Below are 20,298 nucleotides of genomic sequence, written 5' to 3'. Positions count from 1 at the left end.
GTGACCACTGGGCGTCAACCCCAGCAGAGGTCTTCCTCCTCCCCAGCCCCGGACCCTACGGTCGTGTGGAGCCCCGGGACTGTAATAGGTCTCCCAGGCCCGTGGCCGCGACCCGCGATGGCGCGGCTGGGCGCGCTCGTCTGCTGCCTGCTGGCTGCTTGGCACTGCCGCCCCGGCCTCGGACTGCCTCTGGCTCCCGCTGGCGGCCCGAGTCCCAGTCCGGCGGTGGGTGAGTCGTCTGTACCCTTATCCTGCTGGGAGCTGCCCGGGAGCGGCGGCCAGAGCGCCTGCGCAAAGCCGAGAAAAGTGCGTGTGGGCAGCAGTGGTCCCAGCCAAGGCTCTGGGCTGCGACTCACCCTTCGGGGCGCGGGGAGGGCGAGGGCGACGGAAGGACACGAGCGCCAGCTCGGCTCGGCGGGGAGGCCGGGACTGGCTGCGGACAGTGGGGGCCGCTGCTCCTCCCGTGCAGTTGTTTTCGCTTTGCGTCTCCAGGTGTGTTTTGTGCCCGGAGCAAAGGAAGGAAAAACTGGGTGTCTCAAGGAAAAAAGAAGCTGGGGACTGGGTGTCCCGCATTTCCAGAGGCCCCGAATCTGCCCAGAGCAGAGGGGGAGCTGCGGGGTTTCAGCTTCTCAGCAGCGTAAATTTCAGTGGGACTGAGTTTCTTCTGTCCTGCGCGTCAAATTTGGTGGCCTTTTCTTCCCACCCCTCCAACCCCAGCGCGGTTGCGGCCCTGGCGCTCCGCGCTGGTTAGTCTACGTTAGAACGCACGGGGCCTTCACTTTACCTGGACGCCCCTGGGCTCCCCGCCGGCAGGGCCGATGTTAATTCATTCCCAACGCTTAGCCCAGCGCCTGTACAGAAGTGGTTCTTAAAGTGGGGTCCGGCACCAGTAGCACCAGCATCGCTTAAACGCGTTAAAAATGCAAGTTTTTAGCCCCACCCCAGACCTGCCAAACCCGAAACTCTCGGAGAATTGACCCCCAACGATCTGTTTAACAAATCGTCCAGGTGATTGTGATAGATGCTAGAGTCTGAGAACCACTGGTCCAGAATGGATAAACGTTGGATGAGAGATTTTGTGATGCCACCTGAGCCTTCAGTGCTAAAGGTCAAGGTGCCCACCCTCACCTCCTTGACTCAACTTTAAACATAATTGCTTTGTTATCTAGAGCGGGTGAAATGGGATGGGTGGAGTTGTGTTCTGTGGTTTGGGCATAGCTGTCTCTGAAACAGCTTAGTACTTGGCTCTGAAACCTCCTCTCTTCTCCATCACTTGACTCTCACATGATTTCGGAAATGCTCTGGGCAAAAAATGCCTCGTGTTTGTTCAGGAGCCAAGTCCTCATGACTCAGCTGTCAGGCAGTTGAAAGCAAGAACTGTCAATCTTATTTCCCAACTGTCAGTGGTAACAAGAAATTGTCCTCAAATGCTTATGCATGCTGCTGGCTTCTGCCTTCATTAAAGCTGTTTTTCTTTAATTATGTGGCTGTTTAGGATTTTGAGATAAAATGTCCTAGGATGCAGGAGGCCAACCCATGGCAAATGCACCTTTTGGTTTTAAGGATCTGATTGCTGAAGGCCTCAAGGACAGCTTTCTGGGGTCTAGTGAGTCTCCACTTCACACCGGCCTGTTGCTGTAGGGAAGCTACACCTGGGGTAGAGAGAGGGAGAGGGGGAACCAAGGTTCAAAGACCTGCTGAAGTGTCCATTCAGCAGGTTCACATTGGATATATTAATTCATATGCTTTCCGCTTGATGTGACCTTCCCTCTCCCCCTGTTCCCACCCCAAATGCTAGGACTTCTTTACACCGTGGTGTGTGTGTGTGTGTGTGTGTGTGTGTGTGTGTGTGTGCCAATTCCCGGTCTCAACTTTCTGTCCTGTCAAGTCCCAGTGGTCAGAGGACAATAGCCCAGGGAGACTTCACCTGGTTGTGTTTGGCCACAATTTTTTAGATTTAGTAAGTCAGGACCTGATGGAGTATTTGGTAGGAACTGACATTATAAAGAAATAAACAAAAACACCTATTTTAAACAACAACCATATGTCCAAACATCTGAATTATGATATACTAGCTTCTTTGGGATACATTATCCCAAAGATAAGATAAGATTGTTTTGAGCATTTATCCAGATATGTTTACAACACACACACATATACACATATACATATGTGGGAATCTTTTTAAAGATTATCTGCAGAACAAGAAAGCAATTGTTGTGTAGTGAAAAGAACATTGGACTGTGAGCCAGAGAATCAATTGAAGTGTGGGCTCTGCCACAGGCCAGGTCTCTGGCCTTGGACACACACACACACACACACACACACACACACACACACAGTATTTTGTATAAAGTTCATTAGAGGTGGGAGGTGAGGCCTCCAGAGGTTCATTATTCATAAATCCCAGGTTAAGAACCTGTCAGGGCTCCATTCTTGGCTTCTATTTAAAGACACCCTTCAGTGCACCTAAATAATTATTCCTCACTTATCTGTCTAGCAATCCAATGTAGTGGAAAGGGCGCTAGACTGCAAGTCTGGAGAGACAGGTTCCATTTCAGCTTTCATTACTGAGTCACCATGTGATACTGAGGAAATTCTGAATCTGCCTGTGCCTAATTAAAGAACGTTTGTTGAGGACCTACTATAGGTCAGACGTATTCTGGATGCTGGGGATATATAAATCCAGGTAATAGGTTACATCAGAGGAATGTGTCCTTAATGTGTTTCCAGTTTTGTTTTACAAAGTTTAATATATTAATAATTTCATGTCCCTTACTTGTCACAGTATCCCCTATAGGTGTAGCTGTTATCTATCTTACACGAGGCAAGTGAGACGGAAGGACTTCTGTTTTCTGGAAGGACATTTGAATGTGAGCACGCACAGAGAGGTACTGTGTGCAGTGGTTAAGAGCCGTGTGGACTCTGGAGTCAGATTTCCTGAATTGCTGTCTTGGTTCTGCTGCATATGACATACGTGACTTGCACTTAATTTCTGAGTGCTGCAGTTCCTTACCTGTAAAATGGAAATAATGGTCAGTCAATACACATAAAGCATAAGAAACAGTATTAAACTTACAGTAAGTACTCAATACATTTCAGCTACTACTTGGAAATGAGGAAATTCAATCTCAGATGCAAGCTTGACATTACAAATGAATAACAATACAACTAATGTTGAGCTTACCAGATGCCAGACTCTTTCTGCTACTAAGTCACTTAACCCTCATTCAGTAGACAATAATATTATTCCCATTTTACAGGTGAAACAGGCCGAGATCATACAACTAGATTAGGAAGAAGAGCTTGGATTTGAAGTAAGGCGGTCTGATTCCAGAGCCCCCATCCTTAACCATAACACTGTGCTGTTCTTTGTGTAGTTTACTACATACCTTAACATTCTATGAATAATAATGTACATACTTATGTAAAATAGAGATGCAGTATATATTTATACCCCAAGGAAGGGCAGCCACCAGGATGATTCTGAGCTATCTGCCAAACCACTTTATGTGCTGGGTAAAGTATGTCCAAGCTGGAAAAAGAGTTGCAGTACTTTCTGCATTATGGAAGAAAATAACTCTTGGCAAATGTTTTCAAATGGGGGCTGAATACCAAGTAATTGACCGTAAAGACTATTTAATGACTACTTTGTTCTGGATCTTCTGTCTACCACTTCTTAGCTGTGAACTTAAATGTGTTATAAAATTACAACAGCTTTGCAAAGAAATAACATCCTAAATATAGTACACCTTTTCCACCTTAAGTAAACTGCTTTCAGTTTTCTACTTTATTATCCAGCTTTGGGTTTTATCCAAGGTGCATACTTAGCTTTTATCATACTTAGCTTTTATCATTTGTATAGATAAAAGTTTGCATTCTACTTATTTGCTCCATGCTTCTGGTGTAGTACTGCTGCTATGTCACTTCTGATGTTTCCTATTGTAAATTAGTCCTAATATTGAAAAAGTCTCAATATTAAAACAGTTTATTGGTCGCATATGAGAAGGCAGCAAAATCACTGAAGATGTATGTGAATTAAGTATAAGCAAACTTGAGGGCCCTTCAAAATGAGGGGTCAGATTTTGTCTCTGCCATTTATTAAGCTGTATATACTAGAGCAAATTTTCTAACTGATCCAGCATTAATTTCTCAACTCTAAAATGAGAACAGTGATTCCTACTTCAGAGAGTAGTTTTGAGAATGAAATGACACAGTATATTTAAATTGCTTATTACAATGTCTGGCACATAGTAAATACTTAATAAAGAGAGATACTACTATGACTAACCTGTGTTTCCTTCAATGAAAGAATCTTTCTCAAGATGATTTCCAGTCAGGGGTGCTATCAAGTGGGTCTTGGGCTTCTCCCTGAAAACCCAGTGGAAGCATCTTCTTTAACAAATGCTTCCCTTAATATTATAAACATCTTATACAAGTGTATGATAGAAGATGTTCCTCTGTTAAATAGCTTTTAAGAACCTCTGGCAGTGGCTATTTTGGGCTGAAAGCTAAACTGAAGACTCTTTTTTTCATTAATATTGAGAGGCAAGATTTTACAAGAAATTAGGAGTGAGATTTATTAGTTACAAGTTCTGCAATCTATTCACTGTGTGACCCTAACAAAACACATCATATTTTTTGTCCATTTTTCTACAAGAAGAAAATAAATAAATTCTAAAACCTTAAATTCTACAAGGAAGGAGACATGCTATTAAGATCCAATATGGGATTATTATTGACTTCCCAGAAGGATGTCTCCATATATATCACTATGCAAACTTATGTTTGTCCTGTAGTCTTTATTAAGTAGTCATGCTTTGAGGGACTTCATCAGTTCTGATGTGTGTAAATAGAAAATTCTAGTAAAGTCTTCCTATTGTCTTTAGAATCCTTATTTCTGACAGGGAGTGTATTTAACTTCAGGGCATATGAATATTTAAATGACTAAGGCTTTCCTCTATCACAGGGTGGAGCAACTGTCTCGTCATTCTGTAAATATTGGTATGGGAATTCCAAAAGAGAAGTAGATTTAACAGCATTTATTTTCTCATCACCAGGACAGTTTTGGCACGTGACTGACTTACACTTAGACCCTACTTACCACATCACAGATGACCACACAAAAGTGTGCGCTTCCTCGAAAGGTGCAAATGCCTCCAATCCTGGCCCTTTTGGAGATGTTCTATGTGATTCTCCTTATCACCTCATTCTGTCAGCATTTGATTTTATTAAAAATTCAGGACAGGAAGCATCTTTTATGATATGGACAGGGTGAGTGATTATATAAATACCCTTAGTTACTCAGTATGTATCTACAGTGTCCTAAACTTCATTAGAATGCCGAATTTCATAAGAATATATATTACGTTTTAAGAATTCTTGGGGTTTAAAAAAATACTAGATCAAATTAATCAACATTATTAGGGATAAGAAAAACTTTAAAAGACCCAGTTTTGTTTCTCTGTTTGTTTGTTTAGAATACAGGCTCTAGAAATATGTCCATGTTAACTAAGAGATGAATCCATAAACAGCGTATTTGTGTCAGTGTCTTGAGGTGTTTATTAATGTGATAATAGGTCTTGATTAAATAATCCAAAAACAAAAGGCAACAATGGGAGTTAACCTGTGATAGCGATTTTGCAAACATCATCTTCTGGTGGTGTAATTAACAAATTCCATCCATCATGACAGAGTGAAGAGGCCTAATATTTCCTGGACCTGAAGTAATGACCGTGGCACTGTTTTAATTTATACATTGTAACTCATTTAATCTTCACAATGGATATTATTATTCCCATTTTACAGATAAGGAAATGAAGGCACTGAGTATCTAAGTAACTTGCCTAAGTGCACACAGCTAATAAATGGCAAACCTGGCACTTTTGGCCCTGGAATCTGTGCTTTTAATTGCTAAAAATTTTTGCCTCTTATAAATCTTCAGCCAGGCAGTGAAATAGACTGAGATTTCCAGTTTATCTTTTGTATTTCACAAATTTTCTTTTGTATAGGCTTCCCTGTGGGACAAAGGTAAATGAAGAGTAGTTTATCAACTCTTTATCATCTGTTGATTTATAGTGGAATTTGACAATGACAATACAGCAAGGCATTACACGGGAGTCTAGTGACTTTTTATAGCAACTGATTTTGTTCTCTATGATTCTGTCTCCTTTTCAGGGATAGCCCACCTCATGTTCCAGTGCGTGAACTCTCAACAGACACGGTCATAAATGTGATTGCTAATATGACAACCACAGTCCAGAGTCTCTTTCCAAATCTCCAGGTTTTCCCTGCACTGGGTAATCATGACTATTGGCCACAGGTAAATTTGACCACAACTTCTAGACATGCTTAAAGGATTTTTTCCATCAATAGTGTCAAAATTAGCTGATAACTAGCCGATGATAGGGCGTGGGAGGGCGCTCATGGAGGTGGAGTTTGCTCTGAATGCTAACCATCGAGGAAGGCAAGACAAGTGCTTTGGGGACTTGAAAGGGACTCCTAATAGTTCATAAAAAGTTATATCCAGGGCTTCCCTGGTGGCGCAGTGGTTGAGAATCCGCCTGCCGATGCAGCGGACACGGATTCGTGCCCCGGTCCGGGAGGATCCCGTGTGCCGCGGAGCAGCTGGGTCCGTGAGCCATGGCCGCTGAGCCTGCGCGTCCGGGGCCTGTGCTCCGCAACGGGAGAGGCCACAACAGTGAGAGGCCCGCGTACCGCAAAAAAAAAAAAAAAAAAAAAAAAAAAAACTTACATCCATAGCGAGATTTTGGAATCAAATTACCTAGTTTGTGAGTTATTAATTCTTGATTTCTTTTGTATTCTTCCTCAGTTTCTCCTTGCTTTTGAATAATTTTGTTCATCTGAATTTCCACGTTCAGGTTAGCAAAAACGGTTAATGTTGACAAATGTTTACATTTTTCAGAATTTCTATTAGGCCTACTAAACTACCCATACTCTGATCTAAGCTGGATTGTGATTAAAAACAAAAGCATAGCAAATCATCATAAGAACCCAAAAGGGAGGTCCATGTTCAAGATGTGATTCAAGGTAGAGAGCATGTTCAGAATATTTTTTATGCCTGATACGGCCCAGGCTTCAACCTATTAGGGTGGCTGTTTATTAAACAGCCTGTGCATAACAATCGGATAGCAGCGCTGGTTACAGCGATCTGCTATAGCAGTGTAGAATCTTAGATTTGTTCAGATTCAAGAGATCTTAGAGATTGTTGTTTAGTTCAGGGCTTGGCAAACTAGGGCCTGTGGTCCGAATGCAGTGTGACACTTGTTTTTGTAAATAAGGTTTTGCTGGAACACAGCCATGGCTGTGCTTTCTGTTTTGCCTGTGGCTGCTTGTGTACTGTAACAGCAGAGTAGAATAGTTGCCACATTGACTATGTGGCCCAGAAGCCTAAAGTAATATTTATTTTTTGACCCTTCGTAGAAAAAGTTTGCTGACCCCTTGTCTAGATGAACTCTTCATTTTACAAAAGAGAAAACTGAGGCCCAGAAATGTTAAGTTGCTTGTTCCGGTGCTCACAATCACTTAGTGGGAGAGCCCACATCCTGGATCTTTTGTGTTCAGTTAAACAAACATCCTTTCACACATCCTTTACTCTTGCCAGACTAACATATCAATATTTCCTAAACATTATATTTACTTTCATGCCTTTCTTTGTCTACATTTTTCTTTTGGTTTAGCATATCTTTTCCATCTCGTGTCCAAAGGCTGCTTAATGAAGGTTTTGATTATAATAGTTAATTAATATGAATAATGTGACTTTGAAAAGTTGCACTCTATGATGAGCTTAAGTTTCAAGTGACTTCTTGAGCCCGGCCTCCTGTCTTGAGATGAACAATATGTGAGTCTTTGCGAGTTGGCCTTTCAACCAGTGGTCAGCTTTTGTTACTGTTGAGATGTTAGACCACACAGGGCAGAGGCTTGGGAATGGGCAATCTCCAGGAATCAGAGGTTACACACATTGTTTTTATATGCTTTAGGTGACAGGCAGACTGTTGTAATAGAAAACGTGTGGGGTTTAGAGTCACATTCACTGGAAGTTAAAAACCTGTTCTGTCCTGCTTCTTATAGCTTGAGCAACTTGGATAATGCACATAATTATCCCTGATCATTTGTAAACAAGAGCAGTAATACCTACTTTGCAAAGTTTTGGGGAGAATTAGCGACACTGTGTGGAAAGGGCATAGTTTCCTACCTGGCACATAATAAGCCCTCAGTAAGTGAAGTGGTGGTTTTGTAGCATGAAGCAGTGACATGGGACACATGTTTCCTAACTCCCCTGAGGACTGGTTTTATTTCACTTTTATCTCTGCCTTCTTTCTGCAAAGCCAAATCTTATAATAATTCAAAGATATAGATGCTATCCAACTTCTAAAATATATCCGATTATATGTACAGCTAGGATAAACTGGCAGCCTTTATACCTTAAACAGTTAATTTTTTTCTCTTCCTAGCTTATGACCTTATACCTGAAAACCTTCTATAATTCTACTGCCATCCTTCCATCCCAGTTTCAGGAAGGTCAGATGTAACACGAAAGCCCTACAACAAATTCTCCTGGAGACTTCTCATATCTGAGATCAAATTCCAGTGAAAGTTAGTAACAAATAAATCGGATGTGTTATTTCTCCACTAAAACCCCATAAACATGTATTTAAACATAGCTACATCAACATACAAATACAGACGCAAATTCCCACCCACTACATCAGAAGTAGATATTTATGTGGACAGCCCAGGGATTTCTTCCCATTGCCACGCAAGGAAGCAGTCTGGGCCAGGGTCCTCAGGTACTCCTACAATGGCAAGGCTGGTGCTACCAAACTGGTGAGTGGGTCACTTCCCATTGTGCAATAGATAACTGGATGTAAGAGTGATGGTAGAAAGACCTGGGATTTAGACCCAGCTCTGGGACTGACCAGCTCTCCCTGGATAAATCACTTAACTTCTCTGGTGCTCATGTTTTTCATACTTAAAATAGACAGAAAAATCTAGAGCAATGTTTATGTAATTTTGATTCTACATGACCATACCAGTATCTTGGCATCCATCCCAATGTAAACAAATGGCTAAGATATTAGGTTTTTGATGATGATGATGATAATTACCAATTTTTAATCAGAATTTAGATTGGCCTAAGCCATTGTGTAATTTTCAGACAGATGACTCTGATCGCTGACACAAATTGAAAATATCCTTTGGATAATCAGTTTCAGTTAAAAGAAGTCATTTGCTTATTACTTGCTCTGAATATATTTGTATTTTCATTATATATTAGGCACATGTATTAGGAACTAATGTGACTTGGGTGTCATCTTTAAAAAAAAAAATAAACTGGGCTTCCCTGGTGGCGCAGTGGTTGAGAGTCCGCCTGCCGATGCAGGGGACGCAGGTTCGTGCCCCCGTCCGGGAGGATCCCACATGCCGCGGAGCGGCTGGGCCCGTGAGCCATGGCCGCTGGGCCTGCGTGTCCGGAGCCTGTGCTCCGCAATGGGAGAGGCCACAGCAGTGAGAGGCCCGCGTACCGCAAAAAAAAAAAAAAAAAAAAAAAAAAAAAATTAAAAAAAAAAAAATAAATAAAATAAACTAAGAATTTTAATTACTGATGACAGGGAAACTCCTTTAAGAAATAGGTCTGTGTCACCAATATAGAGAAGGAAATGAAGAGAGTGAAGAAAATGGCTTCAGTTTTTTACCATAATTTTTTGAAATGAAAAATAGGAATAATTACCCAATTTCACAAATGATTTCTGGGTTTTTATTCAGTATGTACTTTCTTGAAGTTTTTTTTCTTCCCCTGCGCTTATGTCACCATAAAGATACTTTATTATAATATGATAAAATAGGATGATAAAAATACGGTATAATGTATTATACATATATTATTTAAAAAATCAGAACGATATGATTTAGGCTGACATAAAGAGACTTCAAATCAAAAACATGTTTTTCTCTTTCTAACTTACTTTACTCTGTATGACAGACTCTAGGTCCATCCACCTCACTACAAATAACTCAATTTCGTTTCTTTTTATGGCTGAGTAATAGTCCGTTGTATATATGTGCCACATATTCTTTACCCATTCCTCTGTCGATGGACACTTAGGTTGGTTCCATGTCCTGGCTATTGTAAATAGAGCTGCAATGAACATTGTGGTACATGACTCTTTTTGAATTATGGTTTTCTCAGGGTATATGCCCAGTAGTGGGATTGCTGAGTCACATGGTAGTTCTATTCTTAGTTTTTTAAGGAACCTCCATACTGTTTTCCATAGTGGTTGTATCAGTTTACATTCCCACCAACAGTGCAGGAGGGTTCCCTTTTTACCACACCCTTATAGCATGGGGAACTCTACTCAGTGCTCTGTGGTGACCTGAATGAGAAGGAAATCTAAATAAGAGAGGATATATGTATACGTACAACTGATTCACTTTGCTGTACAACAGAAACTAACACAACACTGTAAAGCAACTATATACTCCAATAAAACAAACAAAAAATCAAAAACATGTGGTTATAAGTCTTCATTCAAGAAGTTAAAAAGCTTTATACTAGTATTAACATTCCAGAGGACTTTGTTTAATTCTGAAATCCATCTCCTAGGCATGCTACACCAGGTCCTACATATTCAGGCTAAAACCTGCCTTCAGTGTCTCTATAATAAGCATATTCTCACGTCCATTCTATACCCCAGTCACGCTGAAACAAGGGCTTGTTTCTGTATATGGCACTGTGTTGGTGTCTGGGCCATTATTTTTGCTTTGATTCCCTTTCTTGTCAACTTGATGAAATCATTATTCAAGTTCTGGTTCAAATGCTCTTTTCACTCTCCCTGCTGACTCTCTGGGCTAGACTTGATTGTTCTTGCTTTTCCACTCCCAGAACCCTTGTGGTGGTACCTGGCACATTGTCTTACAGATGATTCGTTGCATTTTGTCCTCCATCTCCCCAGTTAAGTTATAAATCCTTGAAAATCAAGTCTATCTAGTATTCCTGCATCTCCAGATGCCTAACATAGTAGTAACTGCTCAAGTGATATTTACATTAATTCATCCACATATCTTCAGAGTTTCACTGGTGGATTATATTGTTTGTGGCCAGGATCAACTGCCTGTATTCACCAGCAAGGTGTACAATGCAGTAGCAAGCCTCTGGAAGCCATGGCTGGATGAAGAAGCTATTAGTACTCTAAGGAAAGGTAAGTGAAAGATTTACTCATCCCTATTTTATCTCTATTTTTTATCTCAGTTCATGTTGTTTAGACTTAGATCTTTAATGTTTGCTTGGGTGTGCCAATTCTGCAGAGTCCCTGTGCCCAGCTTCTCTGGAGGCCTTATCATGTTTGAAAGCCGGGGAGTGGCATGGATGGTGAGTGGGCCCAGGGTGAAGAAAGCAGAGTCAGGGTCCCAGTGGCTGAAAGTGGCACGGGAGCAGAGTGTTCTGTCACCACTGGTTCACAGGTGTGAGTGGGGTTATACCTTGAAGCCTCATCTCACCTGAGATTGTAGCAGCTCTGGTTTATCTGACATTTCTTCCTCAGTATTCTCTGGCAAGATCCATGTGTGTTCCCATTCTTTGGATTTTAGATTTCACAATATCTCTTATCTTAATTCCCCAAACATACAAAAGTAGAAGTTGATGTATTAATCTTTCTTTTATAAAATTCAGTACCTCATTACCTAGTGCCAAAACATTTAGTTATCTTTTCAAGTGAATGTTGGATACAACTGTTGTTACCTCAATTTGTGGAAGTGGCAGCATTGGACTTGACACATAGTAGGTTTTCAATAAATGTTTGTTAAATCTGATTCTTATCCAATGACAGCCTATGTATGTGCAAACTAAAGAATAAGAAATAAGTATAACTTGCCTAAATGGATTGAAAACCTTAATTAAGATTTTGCCTTCACAGTGTATATGTATCTGTGTGTGTATTATTCCAGAATGTGTTTCAAATTTGTTTTTATAGGTGGCTTTTATTCACAGAAAGTTTCAACTAATCTGAACTTTAGGATCATCAGTCTCAACACAAACTTATACTATGGCCCAAATATCGTGACCCTAAATAAGACTGACCCAGCAAATCAGTTTGAATGGCTAGAAAATACACTGAACATCTCTCAGCAAAATAAGGAGAAGGTAGATGCCATAGACCAACATCATCATGGGATGAACAGAGGGTTAAACTTGTATACTTATTAGACTTGAGTGGGGTCAGGGATTAATAAAAGTATTAAAATTTAAAGATGTTCTTACATGAAACACTTTGTGATTTGCCTCTGCTGTTGTTGCTTGTTTTATTTTGCTTTTAATGCTCTGGGGATTGATTGACATCTGTTGATATTTTTAAAAAAAATTTGAGCAACGTCACAGTTACCTTATATCATAAACCATGTAGCTCCAATAGACAAGTGCAAATATAGGGCCATTAATAGTTTCATAATTTCAAATTTTTTTTGGTAAATAAATAGGAGAAATGGTATATTTGCTTTCTAAAATTTAATTAATATACTTTCAATCTTGGGTATCTAAATCATTTTGTTGTGAAAAATGTGGGAAAAGATTCTCATCAGTCCTCTTTTGTGTTTCTTTCTCCAGGTGTACATCATAGCTCATGTTCCAGTGGGGTACCTGCCTTATTCAAGGAGCATCACGGCAATGAGAGAATACTATAATGAGAAATTGATAGATATTTTTAGAAAATACAGTAACATCATTGCAGGACAATTTTATGGACACACTCACAGAGATAGTATTATGGTTCTTTCAGATAAAAAAGGTAATATAACATTCTATTTGCATCTCCTCAGTCCAAGATGCTAGAACAAAATAGTGAAAATCCATTAATTTTTACTGATCCAGTAAATTAAAAGTTTTATTAAATCTACCTGCCAGCACCTGCTTTTTCTCAGTTACCTTCTGTGAGTGATGGCAACTGTCCAAATCATATTTAGTCCTGCCACTGGGTTTCTTCCTTTTAGCTCCACAAGGCCGTCATCATTTGACTGCTGTTGACACAGAAGCCTCTGAAACCCTCAGTTCACTCAAATGTTCTTTTAGGTCCTCAAGTTTAGAGAATCACTTTTTTATTTACCTGCTAGACTCAAGTTTCCTTTGATATGATTAGATTTACTTCTCAGAATTTAAAGAGCAAAGCACAATTTACTGTTGGTTTAAAATAAATTAAGCTCCTACTTTTAAGTGCTTATCGACATTGTCATCTACTCAGCATTGAAAGAAAAAAATAGAAGAAGCTCTAGCATTAAATAAGACAACAATTATCTATTTTTAAAGATAACTTCTGTCTAAGGGCAAGAAAACTGAGAGTTAACAAAATAAGAGTTCTGATTTTTTAATAGTCAGCCAGGAGAAAAATCAATATGTATTTTTTTTTTTCAGTAATTGGGGAACATTTTTTTTTTTTTTGCGTTACGTGGGCCTCTCACTGTTGTGGCCTCTCCAGTTGCGGAGCACAGGCTCCGGACGCGCAGGCTCAGCGGCCATGGCTCACGGGCCCAGCCGCTCCGCGGCATGTGGGATCTTCCCGGACCAGGGCACGAATCCGTGTCCCCTACATCGGCAGGCAGACTCTCAACCACTGCGCCACCAGGGAAGCCCTGGGGAACATTTTTGAAATGCTTTACCTTCTTCATCTAGAATGAGTGGGCTTGGTAAAAATGACCATTTTCAGCATTTGGTAGCTTTTTTACTCAGAAATTTAGTTCTGTAATACAGGGGTCCCCAACCCCTGGGCTGCGGACTGCTGTCTGCAGCCTGTTAGGAACGGGGCCGCCCAGAGCGAAGCTTCATCTGCTGTTCCCCATCACTCCCCATCGCTCCCATTACCGCCTGAAGCATCACCCCCCCCCCACCCATGGGAAAATTGCCTTCCACAAAACTGGTCCCTGGTGCCAAAATGGTTGGGGGCTGCTGTTATAGCAGATATGTGTAAAACATTGTGACACTTAAATCAAATTCTTACTATATAATTATTGGAATATTGTTATAGGTAGAGTACAAAAAAAACTAGCTTGTATATTTTGTGTGTGTGTACTTGTAATAAGTTGGATAGTTTTATTATGAAAAATTTCAAATATATATATAGGTAGAGAGAATTATAAGACAAACCCCCATGTACCATCACTTATATTCAATATCTGTCAAGATTTTGCCACATTTATTTTATCTATGATTCTTTATTCTTTTTTCTCTGAAGTATTTGAACATAAATCTCATACATCAACTGTATTTCAGCCCTACATGCTTCTGTATTCATTGCTAAGTATATGGATAACTTACATAATAATAATACCATTAACTTACCTAACAAAATCAACAATAATTCTTTTAATCTCTTCATAGTAAAACTTCCCCTATTTTCTCAAAAGTGTCTCTTTAGTGTTGTTTCAGATCAGGGTCCGTCAAGCATCACACATCATTTGGCCGTTACTTCTGTTAACCTCTTAATCTGGAATTTGTTCATATTTTTAATATAGTTAAACTCAATTATTAAAAAACGTATGTTTATGTACATATATTTTGTCTAGGAAATCCGATAAATTCTTTGTTTGTGGCTCCTGCTGTTACTCCAGTGAAGAGTGTTTTAGAAAAACAGACCAACAATCCTGGTGTCAGACTATTTCAATATGATCCTCGTGATTATAAATTACTGGTAAGTTGGTACAATTTTAGAATTGACCCCATATTTATGCATATCTTTGTCGTTTTCATTAGTTTAGTTGAATGTTTTCAGCACAGCTATTGTGAGTCGTACTTTATGTTGAAATCTCGGGATGTTTTTCTTCTTTTCTATATTTGGAATGTCAGCACTTTCTAAGTGTGGGTTTATGAGGTTAGCCTTTGGGAAGCTGTTTCTGTCTTCTAAGGTCTTCACATTTACTTAGATAAGGGTTTCATTGGGTAGCGCCTTGTTTGTGGACTTACATACATTTGAAACTTTTCACTACTCCATATTTGTTATTAATTACTCTTCTCCTGAACACAGCTATGAAGAAGAATGTAGGCTCTGAAACCATACTGTCTCATGAGTGGTCTTACCCTACTTCTCTGTGTCCTAGTCTATTCCCCTTAAAACTGGGATTAAAATATTACGGACTTCACTGAGTTGCTGTGAGGACTACATGAACAACTATTCTTTTTTTTTTTTTTTAATTATTTATTTATTTATTTATGGCTGTGTTGGGTCTTCGTTTCTGTGCGAGGGCTTTCTCCAGTTGTGGCAAGCGGGGGCCACTCTTCATCGCGGTGCGCGGGCCTCTCACTATTGCGGCCTCTCTTGTTGTGGAGCACAGGCTCCAGACGCGCAGGCTCAGTAGCTGTGGCTCACGGGCCTAGTTGCTCCATGGCATGTGGGATCTTCCCAGACTAGGGCTCAAACCTGTGTCCCCTGCATTGGCAGGCAGATTCTCAACCATTGCACCACCAGGGAAGCCCAAACAGCTATTCTTAAAGCACGTGGAAAAATGCTTGGCTCACAGTAAGCACTCAATAAATGTTGGCAAAATTTTTTTTGTAAGGAAAATAAATTGAGTTGGAACTTTTGAGACAAAAGCTCTCTGGAGCTGGTACATGACTCTGTATATCAATTCAGCCTCAAAAGGCCAGGCATTTAGCTTATGGGTACTGCCCCTTTCAACAAATATAATTTGAAAAGAATTTCTCAGTTGAAGTCTCTATTGATGTGACTGTATTCTTCTCCTAGGCAAATTTAGTAGGAGATAGATTTGTTAATCCCTAGAGCATGTTTTTACAAGAAAAGATAGGGCAGAAAAAATCTGGTTTAATCCATAAACATTAAATTAAATGAAGAGATAAAACAATTGAGAAAATAGTCCAAAGGAATTTTTTTTAATTAATTAATTAATTTATTTATTTTTGGCTGCATTGGGTCTTTGTTGCTGCACGTGGGCTTTCTCTAGTTGCGGCAAGTGGGGGCTTCTCATTGCAATGGCTTCTCTTGTTGTGGAGCACGGTCTCTAGGTGCATGGGTTTTAGTAGTTGTGGCACGTGGGCTCAGTAGTTGTGGCTCGCAGGCTCATTAGTTGTGGCGCACAGGCTTAGTTGTTCTACAGCATGTGGGATCTTCCTGGACGTGGATCTCCCCTGGTCCCTGGACCAGGGCTTGAACCTGTGTCCTCTGCATTGGCAGGCAGATTCTTAACCACTGCTCCACCAGGGAAGTCCCCAAAGGAATTCTTTTACAACTATTAGTTGCCTATTTTTGGATCTGAATCTCAGATACACACACACGTGTGTGTGCATGTGTGTGTGTGTATACTGACATAGAAAGATGTACCTGATATAATACTATATCATTTTTAAAAGTGCAAAACAGTTTGTAATAGTTTAATTTCATTTTTTGAAAAAGCCAAAAAGTTAGGAAATAGGTATATATATTCTAAATACTTATATTTCTTTGTACATAAAGTCTAGAACAGCACACTGGAGTGCTGGTAAATGTTTAACAGCTGGTTCACCGGGCAAGGGGAAAAGTGCTTTGATTTGTAGTGTTTGCCAATTTCCATGGAATAAATACTCCCATCATGGCCAATTTCAAGCTGCCAAAGTGATACCAACTAACTTGCAAGATGCCTGAAAATTTGACAGTCAGCATTTGTGGGCTGGTACAAGCCACCTCCTGCATGTGACTGATTTATATACAACTGTTAGCAGTGGTTACTTCTGATGTGTGTGAATTGAACGCTTTTTGTTTTGTAAGTCCCTCTGTATAGTTGGATTATTTTGTATTATGTTCTTTCTTTTTTTTTTTTTTTGCGGTACGTGGGCCTCTCACTGTTGTGGCCTCTCCCGTTGCAGAGCATAGGCTCCAGACACGCAGGCTCAGCGGCCATGGCTCATGGGCCCAGCCGCTCCGCAGCATGTGGGATCCTCCCGGACCGGGGCACGAACCCGGGTCCCCTGCATCGGCAGGCGGACTCTCAACCACTGCACCACCAGGGAAGCCCTCATTATTTTTTAAATGAAAAAATATATAGATTTTTCTATCAGGACTCTTTTTCTTTAAAAGCAATGCACACTTCTTAAAATGACTATACTTTAAATTAAGAATGTCACATAAATCCTAATAAGAACTCTTCTTGATATGCAGTACTTCATACGCCAAAAAACGAACCAGGCTTTGTTACTCTTTTTAACTATAGGATGTGCTACAGTATTACTTGAACCTGACAGATGCTAATCTAAAGGGAAAATCTAATTGGAAGCTGGAGTATACCCTGACCCAGGCCTATGACATTGAAGATTTGCAGCCAAAAAGTTTGTATGAATTAGCTAAACAATTTGCAATCTTAGACAGTAAACAGTTTATAAAATACTACAATTACTTCTTTGTGAGTTATGACAGTAGGGTAATATGTGATGAGAAATGTAAGGCCTTTCAGATTTGTGCAATTATGAATCTTGATGTTATTTCTTATACAGATTGCCTCAAACAGTATTATATAAAGCACAATCCATAGTATTTCACAGTCTGTACTCATAGAAAATGTATCATTGCTCTGTTTCTGAGATCAGTTTGTGGAACTGTTATGCAAAAATTTGTGAGTTGCTGAGTGGGCAGGAAGAATTCCTGTCTTTGCTTTTTTATGATGCCCAAAATGTAGATATTTTTAACATCCTAAATTTTTATTATATCGAATGTATCTAAACTGCCCATTACTAGAATGATGTTTGGATGTAAATACCCTATCTTCCAGTTTATATAATTGCATTTAATTTATACTCTTGTTGAAATTGTCATTTATACAATAAGACAAATTACTTTTCCCTAAGTATGATGAATTATTTTTAATATGATAATTTTCAGTCTTTTAATTCATTCTTCTGGACACTTCATGTGTAAACTGAGGTTCAGACAGTTTTAAGTATCATGAGGTTGACACTGTTTATGCACTATCTATACTCTTGGGAAAACACCAAGGTCACATTAGGGCCATCTCTGAGTCTATGAAACATCACAGGACATGACCTCGCTAGCTGTCTTCATTCTGTGAGTGAAGGGGAGTCCTCTTTAGAACTAAGTTTTAAGGAAGAGAATGTCACGGGAGAATGGCTAAATATTTTATCAAACTTTAAAAATGCAGAAATAGTATTTATATGTTGCTTACAGATACATGTAATAGATTCCCCCAGAAGAGGTGTGTTGGTAAACATCACATACAGGAATGTTGGAGGTTAATGAATGGGAAAGTTGATTGGGGAGAGATATATAAGGGGATTTCAATGTGTTGGTAAAGTTTTATTTCCTAGTTCAATCAATTTCCTAGTGGCTATGTTAATGTTAGCTCTATTTTTCTTTATATATTTTTAAATATATTGAGTACTATAGAGATCCAGCCTTTAAAGTTGATGATATTGGCTCTTCTACGGAGAATGATTCATAATGAAAGCATGGAGACGCTTGGAGGGTTTGAAGTAGTCTAGTAGAGAAGGGACTGTGGGGCGTGCTGAGGCGCTGGCAGTGGAGAGAAGTAGCCCTTTTGTGATATATTTGGTAAGTAGAAGCAGCAGGATTTATTGATGGCAAGGATGCAAGAGCTAAAGTACAGAGAGAAATAAAGGATGACTGCTAGATTTTTGGCTGGAGAAACTGGTAGATGGTTGTGTTATGAGGGAGTTGGGATTACTAGAAGAGGAGAGGGCTGGCGGGGAGTGTGAGGGGCACAGAGCAACAGATTAAGAGTACTATAGTGTATTACAGCTGATACAGGCTACCCAAGAATTCCTCTAGTTCTTTAAACATTTTTCTATTCTAATCATCTCTAAATTGAGAACTTAAGGATTTCTTTTAAAAAATAAATTAGTACCCTAAGAAAGCAGCCAAACAACTCAGACTCTACTACTGTGATTGTTTCTACAATATTTAAAATTTATTAGGAATAAACATGACTTACTTATAGGAATGTATCATCTGCCTGCCTCCCCACTGGTACTGCCTAAATCATTCTAGACAAACATCAAGGACACTTAAGGAAAGGAAAAATAGTATTAATTCAGTTATTGATGAGCTATCTATTCTTTTGGTAGAGAATGGATTTTCTCAAGCTACAGCATCCCCTACTTGGGTTGCTTCTCCTTGGAGCAATTATGTGTGTTAAGCATAATTAGGCAACCTTTCCATGAACACAGAAAGAAATAATAAGGTAAGGATCATGTTTATTTTATAATTAGTTTTTCAAAACATACCTGAAGTTCCTGTTTTACAAAATTCTCCTCATTAAAATTTAGTGTGATTCATCATCCTTAACTTTTAGTAAAACAAATTTCTTTCTACAATCTGTTATTTAATTTTAAACAAATCAGTATAAAACTCCTCTCTTTTATTGTAAAACTTCAGGTCTTTTGCATTCTATGCTATACATAGTACATTCCCTTATGAAAGTTCTATGTCCCCAAACTGGTGGTTTTAGGAAGATGGCTGTGAGTGTCCCCTGACCATTGCCTTGTAGGCTTGGAGGACTGTTCTTTATGCAGGACTAGGGACCCAGTGGTCCTTTTGGTTTCTGTAGCCTTTGTTCCTGCCTCAGTGAAGACTCTTTCCTCCCATCACCACCCCATATTCTAATTAACATAGATTGTCAGTTTCTAAACACACATGTAATTATACATTTCAAAAGATTTTCAATATGTATGTTTGATAACTTACTTGAATTCAATATACGTAACTCAAAACTCAACAGTAAGAAAACAACCCAATTTTTTAAAATGTCAAAAGATCCAAATACTTCACCAGTGAAGAAATACGAATGGCAAACAAGCATGTAAAAAGGTACTCTACAACATTAGTCATTTAAAAAAATGTAAACTAAAAAGTAAAAAAAAAATTTAAAGTAAATAAATTACTACTACACACCGATTGAATTGTTTTTTGAAAAATTGACAGTGTCGAGAACTGGTGAAGACAGAACTGAAATTCTTATATATTGTTCTTTTCTCCCCTTTTTAAAGTGGTACACTTTGTTGGATTAATTTCTATTCTTTTATTAGCTTCAGATGTAGCATATATTTCAATTTCCTAATTTATTATAAGATTGGGATTTATTTATTTTTCATTTTTAATGACATTTATTGTTTTCTTTCTAATTTTACAAGTGATACATGTTCATTGCATTCAACTAGAAATACATAAAAGGATAAAGTAAAAAGTAACAATCACCCATAATCCCCACCTCTCATAGGTAATGACCATGAGCAGTTTGATGCATTTACTCTGTGTCTATATATGCATATATTTTTAA

At 39.3% G+C, this 20,298-nt stretch overlaps 1 protein-coding gene across 7 annotated transcripts; it reads left to right on the top strand.

Annotated features, from left to right (window-relative positions):
• Nucleotides 1-19,899, top strand: SMPDL3A (sphingomyelin phosphodiesterase acid like 3A). Of its 7 annotated transcripts, XM_049695522.1 has the most exons (9): nt 5-229; nt 2,789-2,891; nt 5,061-5,274; nt 6,178-6,322; nt 11,123-11,219; nt 11,991-12,160; nt 12,620-12,800; nt 14,569-14,693; nt 17,203-19,899. In XM_049695522.1, the coding sequence occupies exons 3-9, from the start codon at nt 5,261-5,263 to the stop codon at nt 17,518-17,520; spliced, it is 1,050 nt and encodes a 349-aa protein (XP_049551479.1). In that variant the 5' UTR covers nt 5-229; nt 2,789-2,891; nt 5,061-5,260; the 3' UTR covers nt 17,521-19,899. The 7 variants fall into 7 exon arrangements, with proteins under 7 accessions (XP_004263912.1, XP_049551481.1, XP_012392327.1 ...); XM_004263864.4 differs by lacking the exon at nt 2,789-2,891 and having other exon boundaries at nt 1-229; XM_049695524.1 differs by lacking the exon at nt 5,061-5,274 and having other exon boundaries at nt 4-229.
• The last annotated feature ends 399 nt before the right edge of the window (nt 19,900-20,298 follow it).

The sequence above is a fragment of the Orcinus orca genome, chromosome 12 (assembly GCF_937001465.1).
Source record: "Orcinus orca chromosome 12, mOrcOrc1.1, whole genome shotgun sequence".
Lineage (NCBI taxonomy): Eukaryota > Metazoa > Chordata > Mammalia > Artiodactyla > Delphinidae > Orcinus > Orcinus orca.
Note: the sequence above shows the minus strand (reverse complement) of the source record. Positions and strands in the feature narration are given on the sequence as shown.